The sequence below is a fragment of the Doryrhamphus excisus genome, linkage group LG18 (genome assembly GCF_037039965.1).
Source record: "Doryrhamphus excisus strain RoL-2023G ecotype Guam linkage group LG18, RoL_Dexc_Guam_v1.1, whole genome shotgun sequence".
Lineage (NCBI taxonomy): Eukaryota > Metazoa > Chordata > Actinopteri > Syngnathiformes > Syngnathidae > Doryrhamphus > Doryrhamphus excisus.
Window position 1 is genome coordinate 15,170,219 of NC_136374.1, and position 19,914 is coordinate 15,190,132.

General features: G+C 41.0%; 2 protein-coding genes across 4 annotated transcripts in view; one reads left to right on the top strand and one right to left on the bottom strand.

The window, feature by feature from the left end:
- Window positions 1–19,914, bottom strand: part of cenpp (centromere protein P) — a 55,003-nt gene that overhangs the window by 1,237 nt on the left and 33,852 nt on the right. The window lies entirely within an intron of this gene.
- On the top strand, window positions 1,954–14,870 carry ecm2 (extracellular matrix protein 2, female organ and adipocyte specific). Of its 2 annotated transcripts, XM_078798480.1 has the most exons (12): window positions 1,954–2,074; window positions 5,851–5,993; window positions 6,139–6,291; window positions 7,759–7,947; window positions 9,395–10,045; window positions 11,308–11,423; window positions 11,572–11,707; window positions 11,826–11,983; window positions 12,373–12,512; window positions 13,606–13,718; window positions 13,896–14,109; window positions 14,196–14,870. In XM_078798480.1, the coding sequence occupies exons 2-12, from the start codon at window positions 5,861–5,863 to the stop codon at window positions 14,362–14,364; spliced, it is 2,172 nt and encodes a 723-aa protein (XP_078654606.1). In that variant the 5' UTR covers window positions 1,954–2,074; window positions 5,851–5,860; the 3' UTR covers window positions 14,365–14,870. The 2 variants fall into 2 exon arrangements, with proteins under 2 accessions (XP_078654606.1, XP_078654607.1); XM_078798481.1 differs by lacking the exon at window positions 1,954–2,074 and having other exon boundaries at window positions 9,434–10,045.

Sequence of the window (19,914 nt, forward strand, 5' to 3'; positions counted from 1 at the left end):
ACACTATCTTTAAAACCAGGAGGAGTGAATAGTTTGAGTATCAGGTTTGTGCTTCTTCAACTTTGCAACTGAAATGTGAGCTGAATGCTGACTCGGCACAACCTCCTTTGTCTCTCCTGCGTAACGGACAGGCACAGCAGGAACATTTGGGAATTCCATTAGCCGCAAAGAAGACCAGCTTCTGTGTTGCTTAAATCGAAGCTTCTCACGTTAACACATTCTTGGGTGTGTTTGTTTTGTGCTGAGTGTGACTCAGCCCAAAGGTATCACGGCAGATGTTGCTAAGCATCACATGTTTCTGCACATCGTTTGGACTGTCAAGTCCCATCAGTATGTCAGAGCAATACTGGAATATGCAAATGTAAGGAATGACATCACAGTTTCCTCTTAAGTAGCGTCAGAGGATTCACTTGCTTTTTCTTTGGCATTTATTCCAAAATACGGATCAGCGTCAAGATGGGGGAAGGAAAAAAAATATCTTACCATGCTGTTAACTACTTCCTTCAGAGGGCAGCACAACCTGGGTCTAACAAGGACAGAAAAACGCTGCACAACTGTCAGTCCTCTGCATCAATCTCCTGGTATGGCTGCTAATCCAAGTTCATCATTTTATAAGGCTAATAGATGATTAGAAAACCCATCTAAAACTAAAATCTATTACCATGCTGTTAACTACTTCCTTCAGAGAGCAGCACAAACTGGGTCTAACAAGGACAGAAAAACGCTGCACAACTGTCAGTCCTCTGAGTCAATCTCCTGGTATTGCTGCTAATCCAAGTTCATCATTTTTATAAGGCTAATCGATGATTAGAAAACCCATCTAAAACTAAAATATCTTACCATGCTGTTAACTACTTCCTTCAGAGGGCAGCACAAACTGGGTCTAACAAGGACAGAAAAACGCTGCACAACTGTCAGTCCTCTGCATCAATCTCCTGGTATGGCTGCTAATCCAAGTTCATCATTTTATAAGGCTAATAGATGATTAGAAAACCCATCTAAAACTAAAATATCTTACCATGCTGTTAACTACTTCCTTCAGAGGGCAGCGCAACCTGGGTCTAACAAGGACAGAAAAACGCTGCACAACTGTCAGTCCTCTGAATCAATCTCCTGGTATTGCTGCTAATCCAAGTTCATCATTTTTATAAGGCTAATAGATGATTAGAAAACCCGTCTAAAAAAATCTAAACTAAAACTAAAATCTCTTACCATGCTGTTAACTACTCCCTTCAGAGAGCAGCACAAACTGGGTCTAACAAGGACAGAAAAACGCTGCACAACTGTGCAAGAAGACAAATATCTGAGAGTGTGTAGTCGCCTCACAGGTCGTCACCTGGCAGCTGCACTAAATAGTAGCCGTCAATCATCAGTGTCAGTATCAACAGTGAAGCGGCCACTTTAGGATGAAGGATGGATACCAAGAAAAAGCCATATCTCAGATTGGACAAAAAAACATTTCCAAGTGATGCCAAAATTTTGAGCGGTAGTGAACATCACCATTGTACCATTGCTTCACTTCTTTTTACACTTATATGCCGCTTAAGAATGTTAAAATGTGACACTAAACATTGTCTGTACACTTAATAAAGCTTCTAGGGTGACAATTTTCTTTCAATCAGTTAGTTTTTTGGGGCAGGTGTTATATAAAAAAAATATTTTTTTCCATGTGTATATGGCTTATAATGACACATTTTAACATAAATCATTGCCTGCATACTTAATAAAGCTATAATAGTTTAGTTTTCCTGCTACATAAACAGACATCTTATGACATATTTGGCCTGGCGTGACATATGACCTCGGCATCGATGTGACGCTTCACTCCAACCTGTCTCTCTCTCTCTCTCTCTCTCTCTCGCTCTCTGTAGCTCACTTGCCGCCGGTTCACACTGCAGCTGTAAGCTCACTCGGCTCTACACAACTACTGCAACACACTAACACTATCTTTGAACACACACACACACACAGGAGCATCTTTGAGCTACACGCACACACACACCTCTCGTCGGGAGTTCCTGCAGTGCCAGAGGAGGAGGAAGGAGGGAGGAAGAATTTGGCCTTCAAGTTGCTGGTAATGTAGACTTCCTGTCTGTCTTGTCCGTCTGTCAGTCAGTCATTAATTGGCTCCTCCCCCTCAGTGCATCAGCTAATCGGTGAGGTCGTGTTGTTGATCGCAATAACTTTTTTCTTGGATTCTTGTGTAGTACTTCTTAGCCATTAAGAACATACAGTACATACTAATACACAGTGTACTTACTGCAGGGGTCTCAAACACAGGACACTAGTTTGAGGCCCCCACCTTGATATGAAAGTTTAATGTTAGTGCGGCCCGCGCAAGTTTGATATGGATGCTGTATGGTATCATGTACCCAGAAAAAATTATTACGTTTGATTAATGTTCATGTTAAAGGTTAAATAACTGTTAATAGTTATCCTCCCTACATGTGTGGAAGTGGTAAGTTTTTGGCTATTTAAGTTTAAAGGAAATAACTTGAAGGCTACCGTTTAGGTCGCTAGCTCTCTAGTTTGCGAGTTAGCATGTGTCTCAAGGCCCTGCAGTTGCGCAATATGTTGTAAATAAAAAGAGTATAAATGTGACTATAGTCGTGTTTTGTCATGTCTACAGGGCTCTAATAATGCTTTGTTCATTTTAATCTGAAAAAAATAATTTGTCTACCCACCAACTATATGTGGTTTCTTAAGTTTTTATTATTTGCCGTTTTATTATTATTATTATATTTATTTATTTATTACTGATTGATTGATTTTATTTATTCATGATTTGGTTATTTATTTTTCATCTTACTTTGTGTAGAAAAAACAGTGGAAGGTTTTATCAGAGCTTTTCTTGTAGAAAATTGGAACCAAACTTTTTTGTTTTTAATAAATATGTTGTTGTTTTTTTTTTTTAAAAACCTGATGCGGCCCAGTCTCACCCAGACCCGAGCTCCATTGGCCCCCAAGAAAATTGAGTTTGAGACCCCTGACTGACTGCATTTAGAAGCAAAATGTGAGTGTTGTTCTCATCATTGTGTACAGTGCACGACCGAATAGGAAATATTTAGATCAAATACTTGAAATAAAGAACAAAACACAAAAATTAGAACTTTAGTTGTGTTTAGCATTTTGTCAAGTCAAATGTTCTTATTTGAAGAACTATAGCTTAGATTTCAGTATATTTATTCTTTTTCCACTTTTTTGACCTATAAATGTAGTTACAATGTTGTATTATTGTGTTAAACGATGCCAAAGTTCCAGATAATGCGGTTTGCGCATTTGAAAGAATGCGTGTGCATATGTGGGTTTTCTCCGGGTACTCCGGTTTCCTCCCACATTCCAAAAACATGCTAGGTTAATTAGCAACTCCAAATTGTCCATAGGTATGAATGTGAGTGTGAATGGTTGTTTGTCTATATGTGCCCTGTGATTGGCTGGCCACCAGTCCAGGGTGGACCCCGCCTCTCACCTGAAGACAGCTGGGATAGGCTCCAGCACCGTGACCATAATGAAGATAAGCAGTAGAAAATGTATGAATTCATCGTAATCAGTAAGCAATTTGACTCTTTAACACGCTTGTATGCTTCACTGCTCTCCATTTTGTTGCATTTTTGCTGGTTTCAGTTTCAGGTTGAGTATGTACAGTCCAGATAAATACAGATATGATCACTTTCTCAATAGTATTTCATTCCCTAGTAGAGAACTAAGTTTCGGTTTGAGTCGGACCTTCTGAAACTGACTTCCACTGTATAACGCTACACTAGTTCTCGCCTTGATGGAGGTCCCAGATATGCTGAGTGACATTCTAGTTGAAAAGACTTTATGTAATGCTAAAAGTATTTTGGTTTCGGATCAGTGTGGAAAACCTGATGTGTTATTTCCTTTATATTTCTACAAGACTTGTTGTGAATAAAAGCACGTTTTATAAAATCCACACCTCCAAGGTACCAAGGAGTAGAAGCAGAGGACAGCTAGACATTGTCTGGTTTTCATTAGGAAACAGTTATTTTTATCCTGCTGGATGTCTTCTCCATGTGAGCCTGCTCATCCAGAGCCTTAAAAAGAAAAAAATACCCCCCCCTCCCTTTTTCTTCTGACTGAGGACACATGAAGCATAAAGCTGTCTGTCTCACTGCCTGTCTCACACACTAAGGGAGGATGGAGTGGGGGTGGAGGGTGGGTGAAGTTGACTCATGTTGGCTTTGGACGTCCAGTCCATCTAGAAAAGGGAGGGTGTGGCTGATTAATATTGGACAACATGCCATCATAATCATCTAGTTACTTTTTATAAAAAGCTGTTAGTATTAAATGGCCACATGGGGGCAGCATAAACAACCTTTATGCTGACTAGCTACAAGTGGTGACTTTAAAAAAACTGCATGGTGCTTTAGGAAGCTAAAGTGCTTGTGATAATAAAATGTTTCCATAAGCTACAAGGCCAAACTGCCATGTACAGTACATAGTACCGATAGTTGGTAAACAGTATGTGTCAAATTTCAGAGTATACTGCTTTAAGATATAGTAACTATCTGGGATTTTCTTTGGAATATTTTGGAATTTTTGGATATTTGAAAGGCCACCAAATGTTTGGGGAAAACATGCTTCACAAGTCGTAGACAAACTCAAGAAAGCGTGTTTTGTTTTTTCTTTGGCTTTTTTTGTGATGTCAGAAGGGTATATTGAAGGGTACCTCAGATGGTAAAGAAGCATGGTGATGATAACCATAGAAGAGGAAATTATTGCCATGTAGCAAAGTGGTAAAAGCGGTACAGTACCTGGCCAAAAAGAAGATATTTTGTTGGACTGCCTTCAGAAATATAAAAAAAAAACAATTCCATATTTTTCCATACTTCTAACAATAAGGTGACCCATGCTGGTTGTCATTTAGTACAAATATTGCTGTTAAATATGGCAATATGGCAAATTCACCGCTTATCCTCACAAGGGTCGCAGGGGTGCTGGAGCCTATCCCAGCTGTCTTCGGGCGAGAGGCGGGATACACCCTGGACTGGTGGCCAGCCAATCACCGGGCACATATAGACAAACAACCATTCACACTCACATTCATACCTATGGACAATTTTGAGTCACCAATTAACCTAGCATGTTTTTGGAATGTGGGAGGAAACCGGAGTACCCGGGGAAAACCCACGCATGCAAACTCCACACAGAGATGGCCGAGGGTGGGATTGAACCCAGGGCACATATAGACAAACAACCATTCACACTCACATTCATTCATTTGGAGTCGCCAATTAACCTAGCATGTTTTTGGAATGTGGGAGAAAACTGGAGTACCTGGTACTCAAACCCACGCATGCAAACTCCACACAGAGATGGCCAAGGGAGGAATTGAACCCTGGTCTCCAAGCTGTGAGATCTGCGCGCTAACCACTCGCCCGCCGTGCCGCCCCCACCATGACAATGTTTTGAAATATGAACAAATCCAAAGGTTTGGCAACCAAACGTCTGATTATGGCCTTAAGCTTCTGCATGAGGTGAGAAGTACACACAGTCTAGTTCTAATGGGGAAGTGAGTCCATCTTCACTTATTTACAGCCAAACTATCAGGTGTTCATGTCACATCTTTCCTTTAATAATGACAGGACTGCTAACCAGTCATTACAGACACACACACACATATATATGAGGACCAGCGGTAGCACTAACAGCTCTGTTGTCTCCAAGTTGCTGCAGGTAAAACCATTCCTTCTGCTCTACGTTTCTGTCAGGATTTCGGACAGGACCAATTTCGTTTTTTTTGGTGTTTATTATTTGTCGAGTAGTCAACTAATAAGACATTCAGAGGTGGTTGTGAAGGTTCTTTAAGCATGATGCTGTTGTGTGCAGGTCTGCAGGCATGAGGAGAGGGCTGCTCCTGGCAGCTTTATGGCTGCTGCTGGTCCTGACCATGTCCGACGGCCTAGCAAGAGACCGACCGCGTAACTCACGTGGTCAGACTCGGCAGATGAAGAGGAAAAGGGACGGACATGGTAAGACACTCAAGGACAAATAAAAAAACTGTTCCAGTAGTAATGGTTGTCAGCTTCCAGTGATGACCCAATGTCTCCTAATGCAAGAACCATCAAAAATGAAGCCAAAAAATAACAATACGCTAACTTGGATACTTTGTCGCAGGTCACGGTCGCGTCAGACCTGGTCCCAAACCTCTAAAGAACCAACATATTCCTAGTCCTAGCATTCCTGTGGAGCCTGTCCTTGGGAATACTGTCTTCTTGGGGTCCTACAAGAACCTACAAGAACAGCACTCCAGCTACAATGTTCTCCCAGGTCAGTGAGTTTACCAAGTCTACTTTTAGCATCAAAAGCTCAGGCAGGAGAGACCATTAGCTGGACGATCCTCATTCCAGGAGAATGTCCACTCATAATCACACTACGACTTTTAAATAATTATTCCATAGGAATAGTGTAAATAATAATTCCATAGGAATAGTGTAAATAATAATTTAATAGGAATAGTGAATTCAAACAGGATATAAGAATGCTGTCATCAAACAGGGCAGTGACAATGAAGTGTCCTGTTATCAAGATACTGTTCATTTAATGACTCAGCACATTTTAAAACAAAAACAATTGAACCCCCCACAGAGTACAGAGCATCACGCATGGACTATCATCAATACAACATAATTAGAGCTCGTGTGCTGTGGAAGCTTTGTGTTACGTCAGCGACTTTTATGTGGTTTAGTTTTATTTGCTGTTGGTAATGTGAACACAAATTAGAGTTTAGAGAAGCAGATTTCAAGTGAAATGTACCTCTCTCTACAAGAGAGGAGAAATATGATCTCAGGGAAAAACTACATTTGAAACACTTACATGCTAGGACTATGTTAAAAAGCCGTAGCATTTCAGTATGTGGAATCAAACTATGGAATGGATTGAGTAAGGAAATCAAACAATGCACAACGATGAGCCAATTCAAGAAACAATACAAGCAGTTGATGTTTGCTAAATACAAGGATGAAGAGTCTTGAACCAGTCATGATGTGCTATATATATCACTATATTGACACTTACTATGGTACCCATTATGGCATTGGATGCTCATATCACCTTGTACTTCGGTACGAGGTGCATTATTTAAAAAAAAAAAAAAAAAAAACCAAAAAACCCTAAACTGTATTATGGAAAGCAGGAAGTGAACAAATGTAACAGTTACTGATTGTAAAAGTACCAGATGGAGGGGTAGGATTTAATAAGCTTTGCTTCTTCCTACTCCTTTTGGACATGTGGAACTGTGAACTGATTATGGGATGCATTCAATTGTAATCTGATGCATGTTCAAATGAAATTAAACCATTACTTCCACTGTATGTGGAAGGAATCCATTGAGTGGAACTACTATACTATTATACATTGATAGCAGCAGGGCAATGCTTACAGGAAAATTAGAGTGGATGACAGGGAAGGCAGTACAATATATGAACTGTAAGACAGCATTGAAGAGAATAGCCTCTTAACTAGCTGTGCAGCACAGCATACCATTAGAAGGCAAAAATGACAGGGGGGCCCCGACTTAAAATTGGCAGCAAAGAGCCTCTTCTTTTGCTATCCTAGTAGTTTACAGTCTTTTCTTTTGACTCACAAACAGCCAGAGCCTGGTCCACCCCCCAGTTTAGATGTTTAAAGGTGGATTTAAGCAGGAGGAGGGGCGGCGTAAGAAATGACTGCTTTGTCTGCATCTGATGGAAAAGTATAGTCTTTGACAATTTTTGATGACAGTCCCCACTTTTGCAGGTAAGCAGGGTCAGTGTATCTACCAGGGTCTGACCATGTTCAACCAGGCCGTGTGGTCTCCCCAGCCCTGCATTACCTGTCTTTGTACCGGAGGGCGGGTGGTTTGCGACGAGATCACATGCCCCGCCGTGCACTGCCGCCTCCCGCTCACCCCCCTTGGGGAGTGCTGCCCCGTCTGCATGGAGCCAGGTACAAACACAACATGTGGTAAGACCATGCTGCAACATAATAAGGCAAAGGAGAGCCGGCAACCATGCCGGACATACAATGTTTACAACTAGAAATTAGGATGCTCTGATCAGCCATTCCATCCATCCATTTTCTATACCGCTTATCCTCATTAGGGTCTCGGGGGTATGCTGGAGCCTATGGAGGCGGGGTACACCCTGGACTGGTGGCCAGCCAATCACAGGGCACATATAGACAAACAACCATTCACACTCACATTCATACATATGGACAATTTGGAGTCGCTAATTAACCTAGCATGTTTTTGGAATGTGGGAGGAAATCGGAGTACCCGGAGAAAACCCACGCATGCACGGGGAGAACATGCAAGACCAGTCCAGGGTGTAGCTCTCGCCCCAAGACAGCTGGGATGGGCTCCAGCACCCCCCGCGACCCTCGTGAGGAAAAAGCGGTAGAAAATGAATGAACGAATGAATGAATAAATTGGTATTGATATTAATCGATTGCCTATCGATCGGAGCATCCCTACTAGAAATGCATGGTTGGAGATGACCACAATGTATCACACCTTGCAACCTCAAATTATTCATGACACTGCATAACAATCAGGTTCCAGTAAAAGGTCAGCTTAAATGCAGCCATTTCTGTGAGCATATAGTCATTTATAAAAAATAAATTCCATACTTGGTACCCTTCTAATAATAAGGTGACCCATGCTAATTAACCATACTGGTTGTCATTTAGTACACATATCGCTGTCCTGGCTGAACAATATGGCAAATATGGCAACTTGACAATAATAATTGACAAAATTGTAATTGAAAAATTATATAAAAAAACTGTTCTTAGGTGTCCAGAACAGATTAATTGTATTTGCATTATTTCTTTTTCGGTGTGAGTCTTTATAATGTGTGTAAAACATCACCTTCCCTATAGAACATCTTCCTTCCAAGTAATAGACTACATTTTGGTCATCTCTGAGGTCTCAAAGTTCTTACAATCATGGTTTTCAAAATGTGCCAAGCACATTTTGGGTGAGTTCCCATGTTGTATGACATGATTCGATATGTTCATAGCCTCTGATTAGCATAAATATATTCATAACACAAAGGTGATGGTGTTGATGATGTTTGGGGTGACATCATTGGACGACGCATGTTTCATTCAAATTCAAGCAGAATGAATGAATGAGTTGGATCAGGGAAAGGGGGTTGTGGTCTTGTTCCTGTCCGTCTACCGCACTAACACACAGCCATCTGTCTGTCTGTCTGCCCACCTCCCGTCTGCCTTTCTGTCACCAACATCTCTCCATCCTGTCATTATCTTTCAGTCATCTTTTCTTCCCTTTTTTTGGTCCTCTTTTCCACTCCGTCTCTTTTTCCGTTTCTATTTCCTGCCTTTCCACGCCTGTGATTGGCTACCCTGCACCACTCCGACCCCGCCCCAGATCCTGACCTCAGCCTTGACCTTTCTGGTGACTCCCCAGTTCCGAGTGACTCCGGTGACTCAAACACGCCGCTGACCGCGGAGGAGATTCAGCGTATATTGTGGCGAGAGGAAGAGGAGCACCTTGAGGAAGAGGAGCGCTTGAGGAAGAAAGATGAGGCAAAGAAGAGGAGGAAAGAGGAGAAGAAGAAACGGGAAGAGAGGAGGAGGCAGGAGGAAGCGGCGTTGAGGTTGCAAGTGGAGAAAGAGGAGGAAGACAGGAGGATGAAGGAGGCGGCAGAGAAAGAAGCGTGGCAAAGAGAAAAAAACCTAAGGGAGAACATCCTGAGGGAGGAGCTACTGGCAGTACAGGACGAAGAGGAGGTGTGGCTAAGAGGAGACGTCTTTCAAATGCCCCCAAAAGAAGAGGAAGAACCCGAGGAACCGGACCTCCTCCCGGCTCCCATTCCTAGACCTCCTGCTGCCACGGAGGATGAGCTGAAGGATAAGGAGCCTGAAGTGGAAGAGGAGGAAAAAAGCGAGGAGGTGCTGAACAGAGGTGCTCTTCCACCAGGCTGTGAGCTCTCTGATCTCACCGTGACTTGTGACAACGCCAAACTCACGTACTTCCCTCCTCTTTACATGCCGGAACTCAAGTCTCTCAGCCTGGAGGGTAGGTTGTGTCTCCAAAAGCAAACAGAGTGACGTTTCTTCTCATTGAAACACAATCTTTGCTTGACAATGACAACAGTCCAGATGCTGATGCTGGCTCTGCAGCAATGATTTTAATCATTTGAGGTAAATTAAAATGGCGGTTGACAGCTAAAGCATGTGATGAAATACATGTAGTAAGTGGAGAATCATCACTCAAAGTTAACCCTTTAATGATTCTAGTACTGCTTTACTCATTTTGAGAATGATACAGATTATTTACATTAGCAACAGTATTTAATTTGTTTTTTTTATCTGTCTCAAATGATTAAAATCACTGCTGCAGAGCCAGCATCAGCATCTGCACCGTTCTGCACTGTCTGGTTCTACCATATCTTACTTATTGTGTGGAAATATGGGGTAATAACTATAAAAGCAATCTGCACTAGCTAAATGTACTGCAAAAAAAGGTCAGTAAGGATAATTCATAATGCCGCCTATTGAGAACATATTAACTCCTTATTTCTAAAATCACAAATACTTCAACTTTGCTAAATTATTGTGTGGAAATATGGGGTAATAACTATAAAAGCAATCTTCACTCACTAAATGTACTGCAAAAAAGGTCAGTAAGGATAATTCATAATGCCGCCTACAGAGAACATACTAACTCCTTATTTCTAAAATCACAAATACTTCAACTTTGCTAAATTCAAGGATGAAGAGTCTTGAACCAGTCATGATGTGCTATATATATCACTATATTGACACTTACTATGGTACTCATTATGTCATTGTATGGTCATATTAAAATAAAAAATAAACATAAAAAAACCTAAATTATATTAGGAAAGCAGGAAGTGAACAAATATAACAGTTACTGATTGTAAAAGTACCAGATGGAGGGGTAGGATTTAATAAGCTTTGCTTCTTCCTACTCCTTTTGGACATGTGGAACTGTGAACTGATTATGTGATGCATGTTCAAATGAAATTAAACCATTACCATTATTTACATTATTCCTAATGCTTCTAAATACAAAAAACAGCATTCAAGCATGGATTGTGTTGAATATTTAAGGTTCCACTCTAGTACAAAACACACCAAACTCATTTTGTTATACATCCATGACTTGTCTGTCTAAATGACGTAGATGAATAATACGTAGATGAATGAAATAGTCAAACCGCAAATCACTGAAAAATGTAGTCCAGATGCACGATGATACAGTATTTGATCTGACAAATCCTTGCTTTCATCTGCTCATGGTAAACATTTGTACAGGAAACAACATCAGCAGCATTCCAGCAGAGGCCTTTAATGGCATTCCCAGCCTGGAGTGGATCAACCTGAAGAAAAACAAACTCACTTCTGCTGGAATCGATGCCAGAACATTTAAAGTGAGACATGAGTATTCTATATACCGCCGTAGCCCTTCTGATTGTGATGTAAACGTGACTACAAACGCGGGATTATACACATGTAATTCATGAATGGAGCCGACCAATGCGTGGTATTATTTGCTATTAATAAATGGCTGTCTACCAGGGCCTAAAGATGCTGAGGCGTCTGTACTTGGATGGAAACCTTCTAGAAGCCATTCCCCCCAACCTCCCGCAAACCCTGCAGGAGCTGAAGATCAACGAAAACAAACTACAGAAGATCCATGGGAACAGTTTCCACGGTAGTACTACAACACTCTACAACAACAAACTGAACAAACACACTAACTTGACCTCAATCATCATTCAGTCATTCTGATCATCACAAAATGGTAATTTCAATTAATATCACTGATGTAGGACTGAGCAGCTTGGTGATTCTGGAGTTGGAAGCCAATCTGCTGAGCGAGACCAACGTGGACCCAATGGCCTTTGTGCCACTCGTGGAGCTATCCTACCTCAGACTAGGCAGAAACTTCTTCCGCTCGATCCCGCAGGGTCTTCCCAGCTTACTGTTGGTATGACGTTATATCTATTAGCTTCCCCCCAGCTTTTACCAACGACCAACCAGAGAAATTTAAGCACATTTTTTTCTTCAAAAAAAAATAAAAAATAGATTGCATCATCTTAGTGAGCATTAATCGGAAACATTAACTTTCAATGGACCCGATTAAACACAACTGTTCCATTTCAGGATTTATGAGGCAGTGAAAACTTGCAAAAGTCCCAACAAACCACAGTTTAATCTGCCACAAAAATAAATAAAACTCAATTGACGCCACTCTATGGGACATTCTTATAATCCCACCCCTACTTGTGGTCTTTTTTTCCCCCCTTCAAACCAAAAATGTAACGTATTTGGGGAAAATGCAATGAATGACTCCAAACGTTGTATTCTTTCTACCAGGAATTGTACCTGGAGAACAACCTGATCGAAGAAATCCCAGAAGGTGTTTTTAATTACACCAAAAACTTGAACGTGGTTTCCCTGAGACACAACAGACTGGAAGAGACCAGGATGGCGCCAATGGCCTGGATCAACCACAGGTTTGAGAACACACAGTCATTTTTTAAAACTTCATTCATTTTCTACAGAGGGTCGCGGGGGTGCTGGAGCCTATCCCAGCTGTTTTCGGGCAAGAGGCGGGGTATACCCTGGACTGGTGGCCAGCCAATCACAGGGCACATATAGACAAACAACCATTCACACTCACATTCATACCTATGGACAATTTGGAGTCGCTAATTAACCTAGCATGTTTTTAGAATATGGGAGGAAACCGGATTACCTGGAGAAAACCCACGCATGCAAACTCCACACAGAGATGGTCGTGGGTGGAATTGAACTCAGGTCTCCTAGCTGTGAGGTCTGCGCGCTAACCACTCGACCACCGTGCAGCCTTTTTTTTTTAAAAAACTTCATTCATTCATTAATTCATTTTCTACCGCTTTTTCCACACGAGGGTCACGGGTGATGCTGGAGCCTATCCCAGCTTTTTTCGGGCGAGAGGCGGGGTACAAACTGGACTGGTAGCCAGCCAATCACAGGGCACATATAGACAAACAACCATTCACACTCACATTCATACCTATCGACAATTTGGAGTCGCCAATTAACCTAGCATGTTTTTGGAATGTGGGAGGAAACCGGAGTACCCGGAGAAAACCCACTCATGCAAACTCCACACAGAGATGGTCGTGGGTGGAATTGAACTCAGGTCTCCTAGCTGTGAGGTCTGCTCGCTAACCACTCGTCCACCGTACAACCTTTTTTTAACATGCATAATCAAAATATAAAATATCATACCGCATTATAATGACTAATAATTACAATACCAATTGATAAAATTTAATCCGAATACCAAAAAGAGCTGCCATGAAGCTCCGGCCTCACCAGTGAAGCAGTTCAACGGAGAGCTTGTCTTTCAACAGCATAAATGCATCTTTCATTTCACGAGCATGTGGTTGTGTCATTTTCACGTATTAATGTTCAGCGAGCGCCCATCATGACGGATGATTGAAGGCTTGGCTCAGTTTTCACACCACCACAGAGGATGGTGTGTCGTTCCTCTTCATTCAGCTGTAACTCTAGCTTCACCTCCACACATCCTTCATCTGCCCATCTTTCCCTCTTCTGCAGGAATCTGGAATCCATCGACTTGTCGTATAATAAACTCTACCTTGTTCCGTCCTACCTGCCCAAATCTCTAGTCCATCTCGTGCTGGTGGGGAACAATATCGAGAGGATACCAGGTGGGTGGACATGGCTAACAGAGAAAGACAAATGGAGGCACACATGGTTTATATCACTGAGGTCTGGATTGTAGAATGGAAAAATGGATACCGTTCCGATGAAAAAGCAACTTCCTGTTAGATGTTACCAGCTCATGTCTGCCGTACTCAAAGTGTTCTCAATTAACACGACTGCAGGTTTTGTGTTTGCTCACATGGAGCCTGGTATCGAGTACCTCTACCTGTCCTACAACAAACTGGATGGGGAGGGAATAGAACCAGAGTCGTTCTTTGGATCCTACCATTCCATGGTGGAGCTGTGTCTGGACCACAACCAGCTGGTGACTGTGCCATCAGGAATCAACGAGATGACAAATTTACACTTCCTCAGACTCAACAACAACAAAATCAGGTAGAAAAATAATATTTATATATGGGCTATTTTTCTGACTTCGATCTCCATAGTTCCCACAATAAAACTGTTTTGGTATTTTCCAGGAGCATCCCTGATGAAGGCATCTGTGACCCGGATCATAGTGGAGACTCTACTTTGGTGGCGTTGAGGTTGGAGAACAACCTCATTGACGCCAAAAAGATTTCCCCAACAGCTTTCTCCTGTGTGCGCTCCTCCTCCAGCGTGGTCTTAAAACCCCAGAGAACCAAATGAGTTAAAACTATATTCCATAGAACACGTTTGCAACTGGTTTCAATGCTTTGTTTGTTTGTAAACGACCAACAAAAAAACACGGCGAAACACGCTTTGTTTTGATAAATAATATGCACCAGAATCGCTTGTCTGCCCTGTTGGCACTTTGATAAAAGTACGCAACCCGTTGACGATGTGTTGACGTTCACGTTTCTCATGATTGACAGAATGAAAAATAGTCAGTAAAATGTGTAGTAAATTAATGACATCTTGTCGCAGTCTAAGTCTATCTATGCTAAGTGTGTGTGAGATCACTCGCGTTTCAATCTCATTCTCATTCGACTTTCTGGCTTCTTTGTTTACACGTTTTGCTTAGCTCCATCTGGCTATGGCGGCAGCTAACTTGTTTTTGTGCCACGGGCGAGCTACAAGTGGCTATCACGTTCATGGGGTTGTTAAGTCATAAGAATTGCTGATGCAGCAGAGGAACACAGCAGCAGTCCACCCTCTCATGCAGCCCCCCCCCCCCCCCCAAAAAAAATAAAAATCCTAGGGACCCTGTTATGACAGAACTCAAATAAAAACTATACACAGAGTTTCTTGCAAACTACAATAGCAAGAATTATAAACTCACCACTGGGCATTTTCAAGACAATTGACATCAAAGTATTGAAATTATACTCCCATAAAAAACTACTCCAAGATCTTAAACTCTGATTGTGTGTGTGAAACATCATTTCAACATTACAAAGCTTTTCCTTGAGTCCAAGTGTCCCTTATGATTACACCGTGTCCTCCCTAATGTGATACCACACAAAAACTCAAAAGGACTTTATTGTCAAATTTTCCACTGACAGCCTGAGGTTGAAGATCAAAAATTACAGTGGCAGGGGCAACTAAATTATCATCCTTTCTTGGTAATACAACTTATGAACATTAGATAATTCAGAGCAGATGACAAATAAAAGTGTAATGAGATGTACTCAGCTCTTAGAAGCTGGAGAACGACTTCTTATAAGCTGAAGTTCATCATTTGAAGTTGGGGTGCACAGTTCAAGATTATTCATTCATTTTCTACCATTTATCCACACGAGGGTCGCAGGGGTGCTGGAGCCTATCCTAGCTGTCTTCGGGCAAGAGGTGGCCGCCAGCCAATCACAGGGCACATATAGACAAACAACCATTCACACTCACATTCATACCTATGGACAATTTGGAGTCGCTAATTAACCTAGCATGTTTTTGGGATGTGGGAGGAAACCGGAGTACCTGGAGAAAACCCATGCATGCACGGGGAGAACATGCAAACTGGTCGAGGGTGAGCTTGAACTTGCGTCTCCTAGCTATGAGGTCTGCGCTCTAACCACTCAACCGCCGTGCAGACCCAGTTCAAGATTGTTTTTGATGAAAATATGAACGTCATATGTGTCACATTCATACACTTGAGACAGTGAAAGTATGTACAAATTATGTTTCCAAAACAATTCCTGTTACCGTGGACCTGCCGTAACAACTGAAAGTGATTAATTGATATGAGGTCATATCAATTCATAATAAAACCACTATGTGTGCAGTGTGCTCCACCTGCTTATTCTGTGAGTCGGATACATTAGTCATGTAGGAAATGTATTTGAAAACATCCAAAATGACACTCCTTTTGTCCAATGAGTGAGTTAAAACAGTATAGTTGCAATGACAACTGACAAATACCACTAATGTAAACTTTTCACACACTTAAAGCCTGATGAAGAGCAACAGAGGTAAACGCAGCAGCCTCTCTTTAACAGACCGGCCACAGATACGACACAGCTAAAGGGTCACAGATCTATCAGAAGGTGGTAATGGTAATGGTTTCATTTCATTTGAACATGCATCAGATTACAATTGAATGCATCACATAATCAGTTCCCAGTTCCACATGTCCAAAAGGAGTAGGAAGAAGCAAAGCTTATTAAATCCTACCCCTCCATCTGGTACTTTTACAATCAGTAACTGTTACATTTGTTCACTTCCTGCTTTCCTAATGTAGTTACATTTTTTTTATTATTTTTTTTTGTCACGTACAAAGTACGAGTATGGTGATATGAGCATCCAATGCCATAATGGGTACCATAGTAAGTGTCAATATAGTGATATATATAGCACATCATGACTGGTTCAAGACTCTTCATCCTTGTATTTAGCAAACATCAACTGCTTGTATTGTTTCTTGAATTGGCTCATCGTTGTGCATTGTTTGATTTCCTTACTCAATCCATTCCATAGTTTGATTCCACATACTGAAATGCTATGGCTTTTTAACCTTGTCCTAGCATATAAGTGTTTCAAATTTAGTTCTTCCCTGAGATCATATTTCTCCTCTCTTGTAGAGAAGTATTTGTGATTTTAGAAATAAGGTGTTCTGGAAAACAGTTGCTCCTGTGGCACTAAAACAGCAACAGTGAGGTAAATACACGTCCATCCCCATGTTTCCCCGATGACTCACAAATTTAAAGCCCTCAGCTGGAGGAAATGCTCCTCAATCCACAAAGTCAGCGATCTCCTGGCTGCACAGGAGCCAGACAGACGTTTGAATGCTTGGAAAGTATGAGCGCCTGCGAGAGACATTGCGACTCCAATGGGGATTGCAGACCATCTCCATCGGGAAGTAATTTAGGATGTAAAATGGACCAAATGAAATAGTTCTGTGGCAAACCAGGAAAAGGCAAAGAATGAGTGTTGTCATGCAAGGTCTCCCTAAAAAGCGTGACGGAAGTTCAACACAAACGTGCGCTTATTGCTCTCTGGTTCTACCATATCTTACTTATTGTGTGGAAATATGGGGTAATAACTACAAAAGCAATCTTCACTCGCTAAATGTACTGCAAAAAAGGTCAGTAAGGATAATTCATAATGCCGCCTACAGAGAACTTACTAACTCCTTATTTCTAAAATCACAAATACTTCAACTTGCTGATATAGTTCATCTTCAAACAGATAAAATAATGCATAAGGCTAAAAACAACCAATTAGCTAAAAATGTCATCCAGTACTTATCCAGAAATATTATCTCAGGGAAGAACTACATTTGAAACACTTATATGCTAGGACTATGTTAAAAAGCCATAGCATTTCAGTATGTGGAATCAAACTATGGAATGGATTGAGTAAGGAAATCAAACAATGCACAACGATGAGCCAATTCAAGAAACAATACAAGCAGTTGATGTTTGCTAAATACAAGGATGAAGAGTCTTGAACCAGTCATGATGTGCTATATATATCACTATATTGACACTTACTATGGTACCCATTATGTCATTGGATGCTCATATCACCTTGTACTTCGGTACGTCACAAAAATAAAATAAAAAACAAACTTAAACTATATTAGGAAAGCAGGAAGTGAACAAATGTAACAGTTACTGATTGTAAAAGTACCAGATGGAGGGGTAGGATTTAATAAGCTTTGCTTCTTCCTACTTCTTTTGGACATGTGGAACTGTGAACTGATTATGGGATGCATTCAATTGTAATCTGATGCATGTTCAAATGAAATGAAACCATTACCATATACTGTAGATATTTGAAATAAATAGGCCATATTTCAATTATCTCCTTATATTTGACTTGCAATAAAAATACTTTAACATTTGTATCTATTCAGCTGTATTTTGTGCTTACCAGACATTTGGATGGACAATGCAGTGAGGTAAAGCCATTGAAAAAGTTGTGACAAAGGTACTAAGGTACTTCACATTGTAGTCATACATTTATTGTATGCGACAACCTGTATCCTGTATGTGGCAAGACGTTCTAAAATCGAAATCATACATTAAAAAAATTCACCCAACAAAGCAGAAGAAAACAGTGCAGCTATACTGTTCTTGTAGTAATTAAAGTACTGCTCGTGTCTTCTCACAGCGCTCTGACAAGAGAAGAACACGGTGCCAGCATCACATCAGGCTCTCATTAGATGATTGTAATGTTTGTGAAAATTGCATCCTCTAACCTTGGAGTCTGGCATGATACAAGGTTGGTTCCTCTCCAGAGGTATTCAACTGTGATTTGGAGAAACTGTCAGAACCATTAAAATGACCTCGCTTACATATCAGATCATCATAACTTGGGTGGACCAGCCTCCAAACTTTTCAATTGACTTTTTATTTACAGAATGGAGAATGAAGCATCTACTAGCGTTAGCCTTGTAGCAGCGATATGCGATCAGAAAGAGACTACTCTTGTGTGTTTACATTGTGTTTCAGCTTTGAGAGCTCCACCTCTGAACTTTTGGCCAATCGTTGCTCTGCAGCTTCCTCAGCCTCTCGTGCAAAGTCTGTAAAAGTGATTATACGATGAGGTGAATGGCAACGGCACGATACTGAGGCGGGAGCCAAGGACATGTATTCACATGCTCATGTCAGCTTCATGGTCCTCTCTGGAGGAGGAAAGTTCTCTGCATGGAGTTGCAATGCACGTCATTCATCCAACCGTTCTATACTACTTATCCTGCTCTGGGTCATGGCAGGATCCTATGCAGGCAGACTACTGTAAACTACACCTTAGATTGATGGACAGTCAATCACAGAAGACGAGGGCGTTGAGCAGGGGTCTCAAAGTCAATTTACTTGGGGGCCACTGGAGCTTGGGTCTGGGTGAGACTGGGCCGCATCAGGTTTTCAAAAAAATTTTTTTATTAAAAAGAAATTTTTTTTTTAAAACTTCGCTTTGGTTCCAATTTTCTACAAGAAAAGCTCTGATAAAATATTCCACTGTTCTCAAATATCTTACTTTTTATTTTTCTACACAAAATAAGATGAAAAATAAATAAACTAATCAAGAAGAAAATCAATCAATCAGTAATAAATAAATAATTATAATAATAATAATAAAACGGCAAATAATAAAAACTTAAGAAACCACATACAGTTGGTGGGTAGACAAATAATTTTTTTCAGATTAAAATGAACAAAGCATTATTAGAGCCCTGTAGACATGACAAAACACGACTATAGTCACATTTATACTCTTTTTATTTGCAACATATTGCGCAACTGCAGGGTCTTGAGACACATGCTAACTCGCAAACTAGAGAGCTAGCGACCTAAACGGTAGCCTTCAAGTTATTTCCTTTAAACTTAAATAGCCAAAAACCTACCACTTCCACACGGATAGGGAGGATAACTATTAACAGTTATTTAACCTTCAACATGAACATTAATCAAACGTAATAATTTTTTCTGGGTACATGATACCATACAGCATCCATATCAAACTGGATGTTAGCGCGGGCCGCGCTAACATTAAACTTTCATATCAAGGCGGGGGCCTCAAACTAGTGTCCTGCGGGCCACATTTGGCCCACGGGCCGTGTGTTTGAGACCCCTGCTGTTGAGTGTCAATTGATCTCATGCCAGTGTTATGTCACTGCAATCCTCCTCAGCTGAAAGAAAGACCTTGGATTGAAAGGTCTTTCTTTCAAAAACTGAACGACACCGTAGTTACCATTGGTATCATAATTCAGACAAAGAAGATCACAATCCAAAATGGAAACTTCGACAAACAAACTGTAATGAAAATGTCCCTCACACA